Source organism: Helianthus annuus, chromosome 14, assembly GCF_002127325.2.
Source record: "Helianthus annuus cultivar XRQ/B chromosome 14, HanXRQr2.0-SUNRISE, whole genome shotgun sequence".
Taxonomy (NCBI): Eukaryota; Viridiplantae; Streptophyta; class Magnoliopsida; order Asterales; family Asteraceae; genus Helianthus; species Helianthus annuus.
The window spans coordinates 61,596,494-61,610,710 of record NC_035446.2 but is presented as its reverse complement, the minus strand read 5'-3'; the positions used below and the strand labels follow the sequence as shown (position 1 = coordinate 61,610,710).

The 14,217-nt window shown below is 35.7% G+C and overlaps 2 protein-coding genes across 2 annotated transcripts; one reads left to right on the top strand and one right to left on the bottom strand.

Moving 5' to 3' along the window:
* The first annotated feature begins 2,761 nt into the window (after nt 1-2,761).
* Nucleotides 2,762-6,604, top strand: LOC110908401 (leucine-rich repeat-containing protein 40). The gene is made up of 10 exons (XM_022153339.2): nt 2,762-2,933; nt 3,017-3,088; nt 4,093-4,185; nt 4,435-4,516; nt 4,812-4,868; nt 4,959-5,023; nt 5,132-5,227; nt 5,568-5,654; nt 5,746-5,826; nt 5,913-6,604. Exons 1-10 carry the CDS (start codon nt 2,835-2,837, stop codon nt 6,417-6,419), a joined length of 1,239 nt encoding a protein of 412 aa, XP_022009031.1. The 5' UTR covers nt 2,762-2,834; the 3' UTR covers nt 6,420-6,604.
* A 1,029-nt stretch (nt 6,605-7,633) lies between these two features.
* Nucleotides 7,634-12,818, bottom strand: LOC110908400 (gamma-secretase subunit APH1-like). The gene is made up of 6 exons (XM_022153338.2): nt 12,623-12,818; nt 11,782-11,937; nt 11,483-11,568; nt 11,165-11,290; nt 10,051-10,178; nt 7,634-7,953 (listed from the first exon to the last, which is right to left on the bottom strand). The coding sequence occupies exons 1-6, from the start codon at nt 12,733-12,735 to the stop codon at nt 7,807-7,809; spliced, it is 756 nt and encodes a 251-aa protein (XP_022009030.1). The 5' UTR covers nt 12,736-12,818; the 3' UTR covers nt 7,634-7,806.
* Between the last annotated feature and the right edge of the window lie 1,399 nt (nt 12,819-14,217).

The window sequence follows — 14,217 nt, the reverse complement described above, 5'->3', positions numbered from 1 at the left end:
TGTTATGATAGGATGCATGCTAGAGATCGAGAATATGAGCCGTGTTAGTGTGTTTAATGTAAGGGTTGTTGTTATGCATTGAACACGATTAGGGTTCCTATGAATTAACTGATAAAACCATGATTTGATCGATTAAAGTTGGAATAGAAACTGTTGGTGATGATTTGATTGAATGGATGAGAAAATGGAAACTGTTGGAATTGATTTGCAAGATAATTGTGAAACTGATATGCATGAAATTCGGAATTTATAACCAATCGCACAAGATCAGAACACACAAATTCTGATCTCACAAGTTGTTAAATCGCATAAGCCCATGGATCGTACAAGGGCTAGTCGCACAAGTTAAGGTACAACTAGTTAGAAGCACAATGAATAACTTAGAACTGCATGATCGCACAAGACCTTGTGGATCGCACAAGACAGTACTGATCGCACAAGGCTTGGGCCACACACTAACGTTTGGACTGTTGGGCCTTAAAGCCCAATACCCGGTCGCACAAGTCGTCCGGATCGCGCAAGTCCATCCGGACCGCACAAGGTTGTTGACTGTTAAGTGTTTGGGCCGCACAAGTCTTTGGATTGTATTATCATCTTGGGCCGGGTTTGGATCAGATCACACAACCCATTGTGGATCGCACAAGCTATGCTGATCGCACAATAGGTTGGGCCGGTTATCTTTGGGCTTCATTATTAAACGCACAAGATGATTGGGCTCGCATAAGTTCACCAGCCCAATCATCCGAGTCGCACAGTGTGGGTATCATGTGTAATTGACTGCTATCATGCAATATGTGTTTGCTATGATCAATACGTGTTCGAAACCTGTTAGTTTATGTGTAAACTTACGTGCACTACTCGAACCAAGACCTAACTCATATGGTAACCATGCTAGGACGTGGTTGACCCCCCTTATAGCTAAAGTAACCTTTCGTGTATCTGCCGAGCAAACCAAGGTGAGTTCACACTCTATCCAAGGCATGGGATTCCCTGGCGGGTTGGGAATGGGATTGAACAAATACTCGTACTCGCACCACTACTAGACTACTTACCATCGTCCTTGGATAGCTAAGGGCACTTACGTAAAACCTACGTAAACTTGTACTTACCACTGTCCTCGGGTTGTGAAGGGCACTTACGTAAAACCTACGTAAACTCATATTTATCACTGTCCTCGGGTTGTGAATGGCACTTACGTAAAACCTACGTAAATCTCACACGTACCACTGTCCTCGGTTTGGGAAGGGCACTTACGTAAAACCTACGTAAACCTCGTACGTACTCCTGTTCTCGGTTTGGGGAGAACACTTATGGTTACAACTAGTCTAGTATATACAAACATGGGAAACCCCCACTAATAGAACATACAACATGGGAAGCCCCCACTTATTACTGTAAAGATTTGGGAACAAGGGTACTGGGTAAATGCATGGTTACGCACGAACTTACGATTTCTGAATGAACTCATTAGCTGAACAACCAACTGTGAACTCGATCAACTTTGTTGTTGACTCTCTGTTACATGCCTTGCAGGTCGATAGGTACTCATGGAGCTTGCACTGGGAGGCGCAGTCGTTGTGGGATATGGACAGTGGATGCCATGTTATAACATTGTGACATTTTGAACTTATTACTTATGTTTGGGTTTTCACAATTATGCTTCCGCTAAACACTTACTATGCTTTGTTTTGAACACCTTTTATATTGATGGGTTAAATTTGATTTAATACTTACAATGCTCAATATGATTGGTGGCTTGATCCTGGTCATGTCACGCCTCCAGGCGGTGATACTCCGCGTGTGGATTTTGGGGGTGTGACATATCGTTGATGAAATTGTTCATGATTCCCATTGCCTTGCTGGAGATTCCGATGTCAGGATGGACCTACTTCAACACCTTGAAGATGTAGATCTTGTATGTCTCCACGCTCTTCTTCGTTCTCTTCTTCTTCTTCTTCTTCTTGTCTCTGGTGGCAGCTTTGGCTTCTTTTGGCACTTCTTGCCGGTCTTTGGCTTCTTCTCCGTGGTGCTTTATCTTCTACCGGCTTCTTCTCAGCTGGTTTCTTCTCTGCCTTTGGTGCCATTGATTTTTTGAGGGAAATCGAATTGAATTTGGGGGTGTTTGATCGATTGTGTGTTGGTCGCTGGATTTGGTGGTGGTGGTAGTTGGTTGGAGAGAGAAGTGAGATGAGATAGAGAGGGTGAGTTGTTTATTTGTTTAAGGGTAAATTACACGTTTCGTCCTTTATACTAGTAAAATTACTAACTTACCCTCATGTGCAAGGCACATGTCATTCATAACTGAAAATTTCAACCAAGTTAGGGCCAAATGACGTAAGGTGTAATGGATTTTACAAATAAAGGATCGTGACTGTAATTATTGAAGTTAAAGGCTATTCGTTGTAATCCGATATACACATAAAGGACGAAAAGTGTAATTTACCCTAAAAAAATAGAAAAACATTAACAAGAATAAATTGTTAAAATTGTTCCTAAGTTTTGGGCACTTGTCAAGTCCATCCAAAACACCCATTAGTTAACGTTAGTTTTATGGTGTTAGAGAAATAGATGGATCTAGAAACATATGTAAAACTTGAGTGGTTCGGTTGAGAAAAAATAACTTTTTGGATGGATCCGGCAAAAAATGTTAAAACCTTAAGGACGATTTTAACAATTTACTTTTTTTTTTCTTATCAATACCAACTTTTTTTAATTAAAATATGCAAAAATAAATAAATAAATAAATAAATAAATTTGTAGACATGGTTGCAGGGTTTTTGAACTAACTGAGAGAGCCTAGGGTTTACACAGAAACCAGAAACCTTACGACCGTAATGAAAGCGTTAACCTCCGAACAGGTTTTGCAAGAGAGGAAAACCACTGATCCTAACGCCGTTACATCTGTTACATTCACACACAGAGCTCTGTCCGATGTAAAAGCTTCAATCAGCACCACTATTTTCGTTAATTTATCTTTTGTTTAATATTATTCTTACGGTCTTTTTTTATTATTTAGGTTTCGTGTTTGGGTGAATTCAAGAAGTTGGAGAGACTGGACCTTACATTCAACAATTTATCCTCTCTCGAGGTGATTATGTAATCATTTTATTTGAAATTGATTTAGGTTTTTGTATTTATGAACATGAAAATGTGTGTGAGGTCATATTAATTGTTGAATGTTTGGTGTCAGATAATTCTGAATCAGTTTTTGTTATGAACCTGTGTAAACGAACCGAACAAACATGAAAATGAATGTGTTGTGTTGTTTATGTTCGTTTGTTAATATTCTAAAGGAGTGTAATTCAACATAAATGAAGAAATTGAACGTCTTCTTTTATGTTCATTTGTTAGTCGATTCCCCAAGGTTTGGGTTTAAAGTATATTTGGGATGATGGGTCGATGAATGATGCATCGATTATTATTACTAATTACTAATTGCTAATAAATCAATTTACTTCGACTACTATGCAGTTAATATCGGTGATATATCGCTTATATCGGTCATATCAGCCCCTTGGTAAAATATCGGTCAAAATATCGGTACCGATAATATCGGCGATATTGACCGATATTTGACCGACATAATATATCACCGATATTTGACCAATATAACCAGTATGTCACCGATATTTGACCGATAAAACTGATATATCACTGAATTATCAGTGTTAAATTGCTATATATATATAAATTCTGCATTATATTAATATTACCGATATCTCACCGAGATAACCTATATCTCAAATATCGGTCCTTGACCGATATCCAATTTTTTACCGCATTAATTGCATAGCTTGACTATGTAAATGTACAAAACATAAACGAAAGTAAACGAACAAACTTAAACAAATGAACGAGACATGTGTTCATATTGGTTTGTTGATGAAATGAACGAAAGTTTTTGTTCATATTCATAAACGAACTTCCCGCCGAACCGTTTACGAAAGGTTCACCTAACATTTGGTTTGTTTACAGGCCTAAATTACCATGTTTGATGTCAGAATACAGAATTTCTGTTTCTTTTTATCATTGTATTTTTGTTAAAGGTGATGAACCTCAAACTATTTGGTTTTTCTGTGATCGATGAACTAGGGGTTGAAGCCATGTGTAAATTTGAAGTGGTTATCAGTTAAGCAGAACAAGCTCCGAAGCTTAAAAGGCATCGAGGGATGTGTTTGTCTAACGGTGAGTCACATTTATTTCAGTTTCGTGTCTAAGTTATGATGACTGAGAAAACATATGTAAATTTAGAACTTGATGACCTTGAAGATTGATTGCTAAATTCAGGATTTTTACCAAGTTATATATAATCATATAATAATAGGGTAAACGAACAATCAGCTTAATCTGCACTATGCCCGTTATGAAGTTGATCAACTAAACCTTCTAAATGCACGTGGAAATATGTTTGATTCATGAATATGTTGCAACCAGGTATTAAATGCTGGAAGCAATATGATCCAATCAATGGATGACGTCAGCAGTCTTGTGAGGCTACGTGCACTAATCTTGAATGGTAATGCTTCTATCTGTGCCTTAACTTTGTATGTGCTGTTTAGGCTCACTCTTATCTCTATCAGTGGCGAAGCTTGAGATTTCCGACCGGGGGGCGGAAGTCATCGGAGCTAAAAATTATTAATAAAACCGGGGGGTCGAAAACATATATACCCAAAAATTTCTATACGAAAACTACATACTCTCCACTACTGAGCGAAAAGTTCGGGGGGTCGGCCCGCTCCCTCCCTCCCGCCCTGCTTAAGCTTTGCCCATGATCTCTATGAAACTAATAAAATACTCTCTTTTCTTAATAGACAATGAGATCACGTCAATTTGCAGGCTTGATCAGATGAAAGAATTAAATACCCTAGGTATGAGATCTGAACTGGATTACTATCTACGATTTACCATAATATGATCCCAGTTTAAATCCACCTGACTGTTGCTTGTGTGCTCTGCAGTTCTTTCAAAGAATCCAATCACTAAAATCGGTGAAAGTCTGAGCAAGGTTAAATCAATCACAAAAGTAAGCCGTTATAACAAAACACCTTCAATTTGTATACCCCCAGGATCGGTTGAGTGTTTATTTTGTTTCTATGAAATTTTAATATTTTGACTTTGACTTTGACTCTAGCTGTCTCTTTCAAACTGTAAAATCCAAGGCATCGATTCTTCAATCAAATCCTGTACGGAGTTAAGAGAACTAAGGCTTTCTCATAATGAGATTCGGGTACGTTATGATTATCGCTTTAATTAAATAATCAGTCTAATAACTTAAAGATATAGCATTTTAATCATATTTGATAATTGATACACTAATTATTTATAAAGTAAAATAAACGCAACAAAAAAGGTTGGCTGCCCAACCTAACCTGACCGTATTTGTTTCAACACGTTACCCCATTCTGCTACATGTAGCCGTGATTATGCACTGGTTAATGTAGCATCTATGCGTATTTTAAACATCATTACTTACGCTGAGTTGTATATAGCTACTTATTGGTAATAGAACACTGCTTCAGTTCTTTATTATTCTTTTTTTTTGTTTTTGTTGTTAATCGTTTCGTCAGACTCTTCCAAGTGAGTTGACTCGAAATACAAAAATCCAAAATCTGGATTTGGGAAACAACTTGATTATGAGGTGGTCAGATCTTAAGGTAAGCCACTTCATCGAAACTCCTTTTAAATAATCTTTAATTGGTACCGTAATTTACATGTTAAACTCATGGTTTCATTCTGGAATTTCAGTTACTTTCTTCGTTGGTAAATCTAAAAAATCTCAACCTAGCTGGGAACCCTGTTGCTGAGAAAGATACAGTAGCAAAAAAGGTAACATATGTATACAAATTCATAAATTAAAAAAAAAAAAACGTGTTTGTGGGTCCACCTCTGAAATAAACTGTCTACTAATGCAGATAAAGAAGCTGGTGCCGGGCTTGCAGATATTCAACTCAAAACCAATCGATAAAGTCATGAAGAATGTGACGGTTGATGCAGATGATAATCGTTTGGTTGATGCTCGGGATGATGATAAGAAAAAGGGACAGGAAATGAAGGAACATAAACCGAATGTAACAACAAAAGAACGCGATGAGGAGAATACCATTGTCACGGATCCTGTTTTAGAGAAGAAATCAAAACGCAAATCGAGAGACTTAAAGGACCGACCCGTCATGGTCACAGAGGAGGAAGGGATTAAAAAGTCAAAGAAAGTCAAACACGAAGAAGAAACGGTGCGTATTGATGCCACAGAAAACAATGAAAATAGAAATGATAAAAGAGTTGACGACGACAATGATGGTCGTCTTGTGGGAAAGAAAAAGAAGAAAGTTAAGAGCAAAGCTAGTGGTTCTTCTGCTGTACAGTTACTGAGCCCAGAGGCTCAAATCGGGTTAGGTGGCGAGTCAGCATGGGATGTTTGACGGGCTGTAGGCATTCTTTTCGGTTTTTGACATGCAGCAGATTACTGGTAAGACGTACATTTTGCAGGACTAACTTTTTTTTATTTTTTGTTCTGTTACAGCTTTACTCAAGTGTAACATTAGTTTGTTCTTTTGGCAAAGCCTATGAATTTATTATCTTTCTGCTAGTATCTCAACATTCAATATCCATCTTTTTGAGAAATCACGATTTTGTTGAACAAAAAACATTGCATGAAGGAGGGGTACTAAACGAATATATGAAATGTGTGATTGGCAAAACAGTCAGCTGGGCTGTGTAATGGGTCAATAATGGTTCGGGTCAAAACAAATAGGCAGCTATATGCTTTTATAGGTTGTCACTGTCCCGAATATCATGCGTCTGGTAATAGTAAGTTGCTCGCAAGGGTTAGACAAATAACCTCCAGGTACGACTCGAAACAACAAGAATACCTAAACTACTATTACTCTACATAATGAGTGCACGCATGTTTATTCAAAACTTTATTTTGGATAAGCGAGTTATGTTCGTGCTTAACTTAAATACGTTTGATATCTTGAAGCATTGGGTTGTCGTAACAGCACAGCAAAACAGGATGATACACAAGTTGACATCAAGTAAATACTAAATATTAATCGGTTTACTACCACTAAAATGCGAGTGGAAGAGTCATACACGAGTACTAGTGCTTAGAACCTGCATTTACGTGTGCATAACAAATAAGATTATGATTTCCAACATGTACTTGTATGATACATAGTTTAAAAAGTTGGTATTGTAGTATGTTTTTTTAAACCGCTTGAAAAATATAAACATGTACATATCGTTTTTGTTATGTTACAACTTTATCTTTCGGTTTTCTTTTTGGTTTCCCGTAGCGTGACAACACCAAGATGAACAAAATCGATACCAACCAAATTCCCTTTGCCGCCCCCCCGGCAATGCGCAGGTTGAATCATCTAGTTGGTATGTGTGATATTGATATACAAACAAAAGCACACACCTATGTCTGATGTAATTCTTCTCTCAGCATGTAAACACTCTAAAAACATGTTTGTTAATTGAGGTTTTCAAAAATATTTTTAAACTTCATATTATTTCTTATTAAAAAAATTGAATTACAACACATAAATGAGGTGGAACAACACCAATTAAGAAAAGCAAATGACTTCTAATTCATTTTTTATACTTTTGATGACTTATGTGGAACTTTTAAAATTGTCAAGAAATGCTTTCTTATAAAGATATCAGAAAAAACAATGTCATGGCTGTATACAAGATCAAAACGTCGTCGTTTCCAAGAGCAGTAATAGCATCACAATAAGCCAACCAACTATGAACCCTTAAGTCAACTCGGAAAACTAGTAACTGCAGATCCAATCAAATTTATCATTGATTTTGAGGGGCGAGCCTAATTTGAGTCTCCGTCAACCTCCTCCAAACCATCTTCCCACAGTAAGCTAAAGTCGACAATGCCACAATATACAACAGTGGGATCCCCACGATACAGCCACTCGACGCCAGATTCACAAGAGTCTGCATCACAGACAATGGGTAACAGATCATTTTCTTTGGTAAAGGTTAAAACGATAAGGATCAGGTAGCAAACACTCGTTCATTAAAAAAAAGTTTATACAAGTAATGATTGTGTTAATTATGATTATAAAAATAATGCAATTAAAATTATAACCTAAAACATCAAAATAATGCAAAACACTTGATGAGTGAGGCGGTGCCTCATGTAGTCATGTACTTGGTTGGTAACAACTGGTCCAAATTAGGGTCTGTAGGGAGCTGATATGTAACAAAAAAATCAAAGGAGTAAACTGCCACTTTGGTCCCTCAGGTTTGTCACTTTTGCCACTTTAGTCCAAAACTCAAACTTTTTGCATCTGGGTCCCTGTGGTTTCAGTTTTATTGCCATTTTGATCCAAAAGTGAAGTCAGGTCATATTTATCTTATAAAATCCTGCTATTTTGTCCTTTTCCTTAGGGGCAAAATGGTCATTTTCAATTAACATAATTACCAAATATAATTTAAAAATTAAAAAGATGTTAGAAGTGAATCAATCAAACAACAAATGCTGTACGTAGATTATGATAAAAGAAGAACCGAATCAACAGCAAACTATGTTCTAATGAGACCCGTGGCCATCGAATAAAAAGTAACGAAGGAAATATGTGTGGGTATTTATTAAAGATTTCCTAACAACTGCAATAACCTATGATCTTTTGCATATATCAAGTTATATGTTCTTAAAATTAAAATCAAGAAGTCATAAACGATCCAAAGTTTGTATTTTTATGACCCATGTAGCTGAAATGCTTTATTTTTCCAAACAGGGGCATCCATGGATAACCTGGATCTTTTGAATATGGTCAATCTTAGTTTGTTTTACTAAAAGCACACTTTTGCCCCTGAGGAAAAAGACAAAATAGCAGGATTTTATAAGAAAAATATGACATGATTTCACTTTTGTACCAAAATGGCAATAAAACTGAAACCACAGGGACGTAGATGCAAAAGGTTTGAGTTTTGGACTAAAGTGACAAAATTGACCTAACCTCAGGGGACCAAAATGGTAGTTTACTCGTAATGGGATGAAGAAACTATAAAAGGTTTACTTTATTTGGTTGTACATAGAGCAACACATCGCATACGTGATGCACACGCCTCACGACTCGCGCTTTTTTAAACCAAGTACAAGGGAAAACGATACCGCAATGCAGGTAAACAGTTCTTTTCCTTTGATAAAGTATATAGTTATTCTCTAAATGCATACACATGCCCACATACAAAAAGCAATCCTGTATTATATATATATAAAAGTCTGCTAAAGAAAGGGATAATTTATAACAAAGTTTTAGTGTTGTTGATTCCTAGGTGTAGTGCTTCTTTCCCTCTGCTGCCTATTGGTATTAGTGGACTAGGATTGACCTGTAATACCGAACCATAGGTATAACCTTTCGCTCAATACTAGAATCGAGATTTGAAACATAGCATCTGAGGCTGCATTAATCGAGGATACACGACAGAAGGATCTTGGTATTTGCATATCACACTTGTGACCCTACCCTACAAACCCTTTGACGGATATACTTTTATTTACAATAAACAAACTAATGCATGGAATATGATTACAAAAATAAATTATTAAAACAATGGGATATTTTTATATATCACCTTCAAAACTTTAGATGATATCATATTTAGATTACCCAACAAAAAATCACTATATCAAATATACCCATTTTCCTATTTTTTTTTTTGACATAAATACCCTTCTCTTATGTAATGATTTAAGTTAAAGAAAATGAACAATGGACATACTATAAATTATATTTAATGAAATGCGTAAATATGAAGTTTCAAGTGTTATGAATTTAGATAAAAGGATTTAGAGCATTTTAAGCATTTCAGTAAACGTTTAGAGACTTTTGACCAACTGAACAGCATTCGATCACTTGGAACTGTTTCTTTTTCAGCTAATATTCTCATTTTTATATGTTTGACCCATTATCAATAAAATACAGACTGGATTGACCTGCTTTTCATACAAACAGGTTGAAATTTCCACCTGTAATAGAAGTCCTACACTCCTACACACACATGGAAAATAGAAACAGGTCTTACCAATGTTCCGGCAATTATATGAATGGCTGGGACGATCAACTGGTCACTCTTATTCCCTTGCGCATACCCATTGAATGCAATTACCATTGAGAAAGTGTGGATTGTAACAAATGCAAGGGAAATAATAGCTGCAGATTATTAGATTTAAATGTTAAGTTAGACAAATTATGCTTCTAGTTATATGATTATCAAAGCGTAATATTAATTACCTAGCTACCCCTTCTTTTCAATTTATTTGAGAGCCTTTTAATTACATCTCACTGTCGCATCTCTTCTTTTTAAAACGGGACAATTGCATATTTCCCCTTAAAAAACTGCTTAATTGTGTATTTAGCCAACTTAAAATTAAAATTGCATATATCCCCTTCCTTAACTAATATAATTGCAAATTTACCCATTTTGATTTATTTTATTAAAAACAAGTTATGTAACGACTTTTTTACCTTTATTTTTACTAAAACTTAAAAAAATACAAATTTATTCATTTTTATTAGTCTTTGTGGATTTTTCACAATTCTTTAAAAAGATACATATTTATTCATGTTTACTAAAACTTAAACACTGAAATACACCGCTAAACTAGTAAAAATCTACAAAAACTAGTAAAAATGAATAAATATTTTTTTTAAGTTTAGTAAAAATAGGGGGTAAAAATAACTTGTTTTTAATGAAATAAATCAAAATGGGTAAATTTGCAATTTTGTTAGCTAAGGAAGGGGATATATGCAATTTTAATAGTTAAGAAAGGGGATATATGTAATTTTAATTTTAAGTTGGGTAAATACGCAATTAAGCAGTTTTTAAGGGGAAATATGCAATTGTCCCTTTTTAAAATTAATGTGCCCTATTTGGTCAAGTAGTAACATTTAAGAAAAGAATCGTCTCTCGTGCACAAATACCAACAGCAGCATTGCAGCAACAATTTGTGACAAGAACAATGGAAAACATGATTTTGATCCCAAAAAGAGGACACTGTTGTTAATTTCATGGGATAAGGAGTAGATAGTATGTGTGTGTGTATATATAGCCTCATTTTATGGTTTCTTATAGTGCAAAAGAAAACACCAACTTTACTACATTTTATGCATAATTTAGAATGAGAAGATAGTCTCACCAGAAATAAGAAAAAATGGAGCATAAGAGCACTTGTCAACATAAAACGTTGCAGGACCGAATGAAGGCGTTAAAAGGCTAAGGCAGAAGAAGACTGCATGAGCCACACCATGACCTAGACCGCCAGCTGTAAACAATCAACCATATTAGCCTTTTTTCCTAATAGTTTCGGTTTTCCCAAGCTAAATTTTAGTTATTATTATATTCTTTTTATAAAAAAATTAGAAATCTGTATATAAAGCAGCTTAAATGTAAGAAGCAAGACGCAACGTTTTTTATAAAATTTGTACGAGTAAAAAGGTAGAGAAGTGATGATTACCAAGGGCGATTTGCATCTTATCAGTAAGATAGAGGCGGGGTTTAGCAACTCTGTCAGCAAAGGCATCCAACATATCTTCCATCTTCCTGATCAAAGCAAAAGTAGATATATATATAACATTATATTATTAATCAAGCAGTAGAACACAACGAGCACAAAACAGCCAATATATATATACCCTCCATCCACGTGTTTTTTAAACGGCCATCAAAATGATATCACATTGCAAAATGCGAACAAACCACAGATAGATCAAAGTTATTAAAAGAATATGAAACGAATGAAGAGAATAAACACACTTGTAACCTCTCCACAACACGAGGCGGAGACCTTCTTGGAAGACAACAGAAGTGAGAATAAGAATGACATAAGGCCACCATGCGGACGTTTTGATTGGAAGAAACGCCTTCCAAAATCCAGACAGCACAATCAAGCTAATCAGCCACAACAGTGTACTGCACAAGCATATATGCATACAAACATACATTAGTAGTATCTACGCAACTAAAAAAGGAAATTCTTAACAAAGAAAGGTCCAAAATAAACAACACTTGTGAAATATATACGCCCCGCTTGCGGTATGTGCATATAATGTATATATGTGTGGGCCAGGGGGGCAAAAGTGAAAGTGCACTAATTTTAACGTTATTTTACTAATTTCGTGAAAATAACGTTAAAAGCTGAGGACGGTTAATCATGCATTATGTGGTGGCGTTGATAGCTGAAAGACAAAAGGGTACATGCACTAATCGGTCTTTGTCCCGATTGCTGAGTGTTATGTGCCTTATGTCCAAGGCTTGATGCAAAACTACTATCGAGCCGAGCAGCCTCTCTATTGGTAAGGCTGTGTACATCGTACCCTCCTCATCAGACCCTACATTTGCTTTGCTATTGGTGGGATTTACTGAGTATGATGATGATGATGATGTATTAGTTAGAATATTCTTCTAACGATCAGAATCTACTTTAGAACATAATTTGATCCAAATTAGGGTCGTTAGAAAACTCAAAGCATGAAGGTGGCTTGAAAAGTCAAGTCTACTACAAGGGTTACTTACTATACTAGCAGTAATTGGTAAACATATCAGTTTTGAAAAGATTTTAGCAGAGTAGTAGAAAGATAGTGAAATAAATAAATACCTAGAGAGAAGAATGAGGATCAAGAAGGGTTTAGTGGAGACGACAGTAACGAAGAGAGCGAGTGAAGGGCCCAGTGCAAGCAGCACATACCCGATCCCTGCTGCTAATGTCATTCTTTTTCTGATAACCTTCTTCACAGCATCGATCAGGAATTTCAACACCCAACTGGGTTTTAGGTTTTCATTCAGAGATTTGGGAATTTATTTTTGTTTCAAGATCAAAATCTTTTAGTCCTTCTAGTTTACACTATTTACAGGAATGCTCCACCCTAACTTGAGTTTTCTCTCTTTCTTGCTACTATTTTGAACAACTAGTGTCGATTTTTGTTAAGGGTGAGCAAAAGGAAAAACACGACCCTACCTGATCTGACCTGAGAACCGATCAAACATAAAACATAGAACCGATTCACTACCCTAAATATAGGGTCGGTTCCGGTCCATAGGTCAAACTCGAGTTTCACCATGAAAAGAACCGACTTGACCCGACCCGATTTTATATGAAAAATTAGAACCGATCTAAATACATAGGTACTTAGGTTCGGGTCAGGTTGGGTATATTTTCGGTTCAGTTCTCGGTTATTTTCGATCTGGACCTAAACTTGCTCACCCCTAATTTTTGTCATCTAAGAGCACTTACAAGAGTTCCTCATTTTAAACTAAATGTTTATTTTTTTTTTAACTCCATATCGAGATCACCATATCTATATCCTATTTTTATAATTTGAAAAATCGTTACAGTAACTTTTTATATATATGAAAACTGAAAAGCGAGTATTCATCCTCTATTAAATTATTATGAGTGTATAAAACAATAAATATAATAAAATAAGTGTTTGTGCGCAAGATAAAGACAAAAATAGCGGATGTGATGTAGGAGTTTTTTTTTTTTAAATGAAAGATCATTTTTTTTAAATATATGATTTATAATTAATTATAGTGTAGAAATTGATGGAGTTGCTATGAATCTCTAGCAACCTAGTATTTTTTTTTTTTCATTTAACTAGGGGTGTGAAAAAAAATCAAAAACCAAACAATATTCATGACCACAAAAAAGCGAATCAAACTGTGGATTCGGTTTTCGGCTATGTTATCGGTTTCACAAACCTTGCTTATTCAGATAACCGAACAAATTCAATCGAATAAACCGAATAATAACTTGTTTATTTGGATAACTGGACCAAATAAATCAGTTGAATCCCGTTTGATTAGACACATTTCCAATACGGTAGGTTTGGCTTTCGGGAAAGGCGAACAAAAAAATTCAAAACCAAAAAATCAAATAGACCAAACCAATTAATGAACACCTCTATATCTAACTTTCAATGTAACAGGACTTTTCAAGTCTGACTTTATAGTTCTAGAAAACTGTAAATGGAAATAGAATTGGGTATGAAGAAAGTGAAGTCAAAGGCTTGTTAGCTAAAGATGGTTGTTAAGGAGGCAGGACATGCGGGTACCCCTAAGCTAGGGTTATTTCTTTGTACCAACTAGGCATGTAAATGAATCGAACGAGCACGAACACAGGTATGTTTATGTTTGTTTATTTAACTTTAACCGAACACGAACATGAACACGGACATATAATCGAACACATTT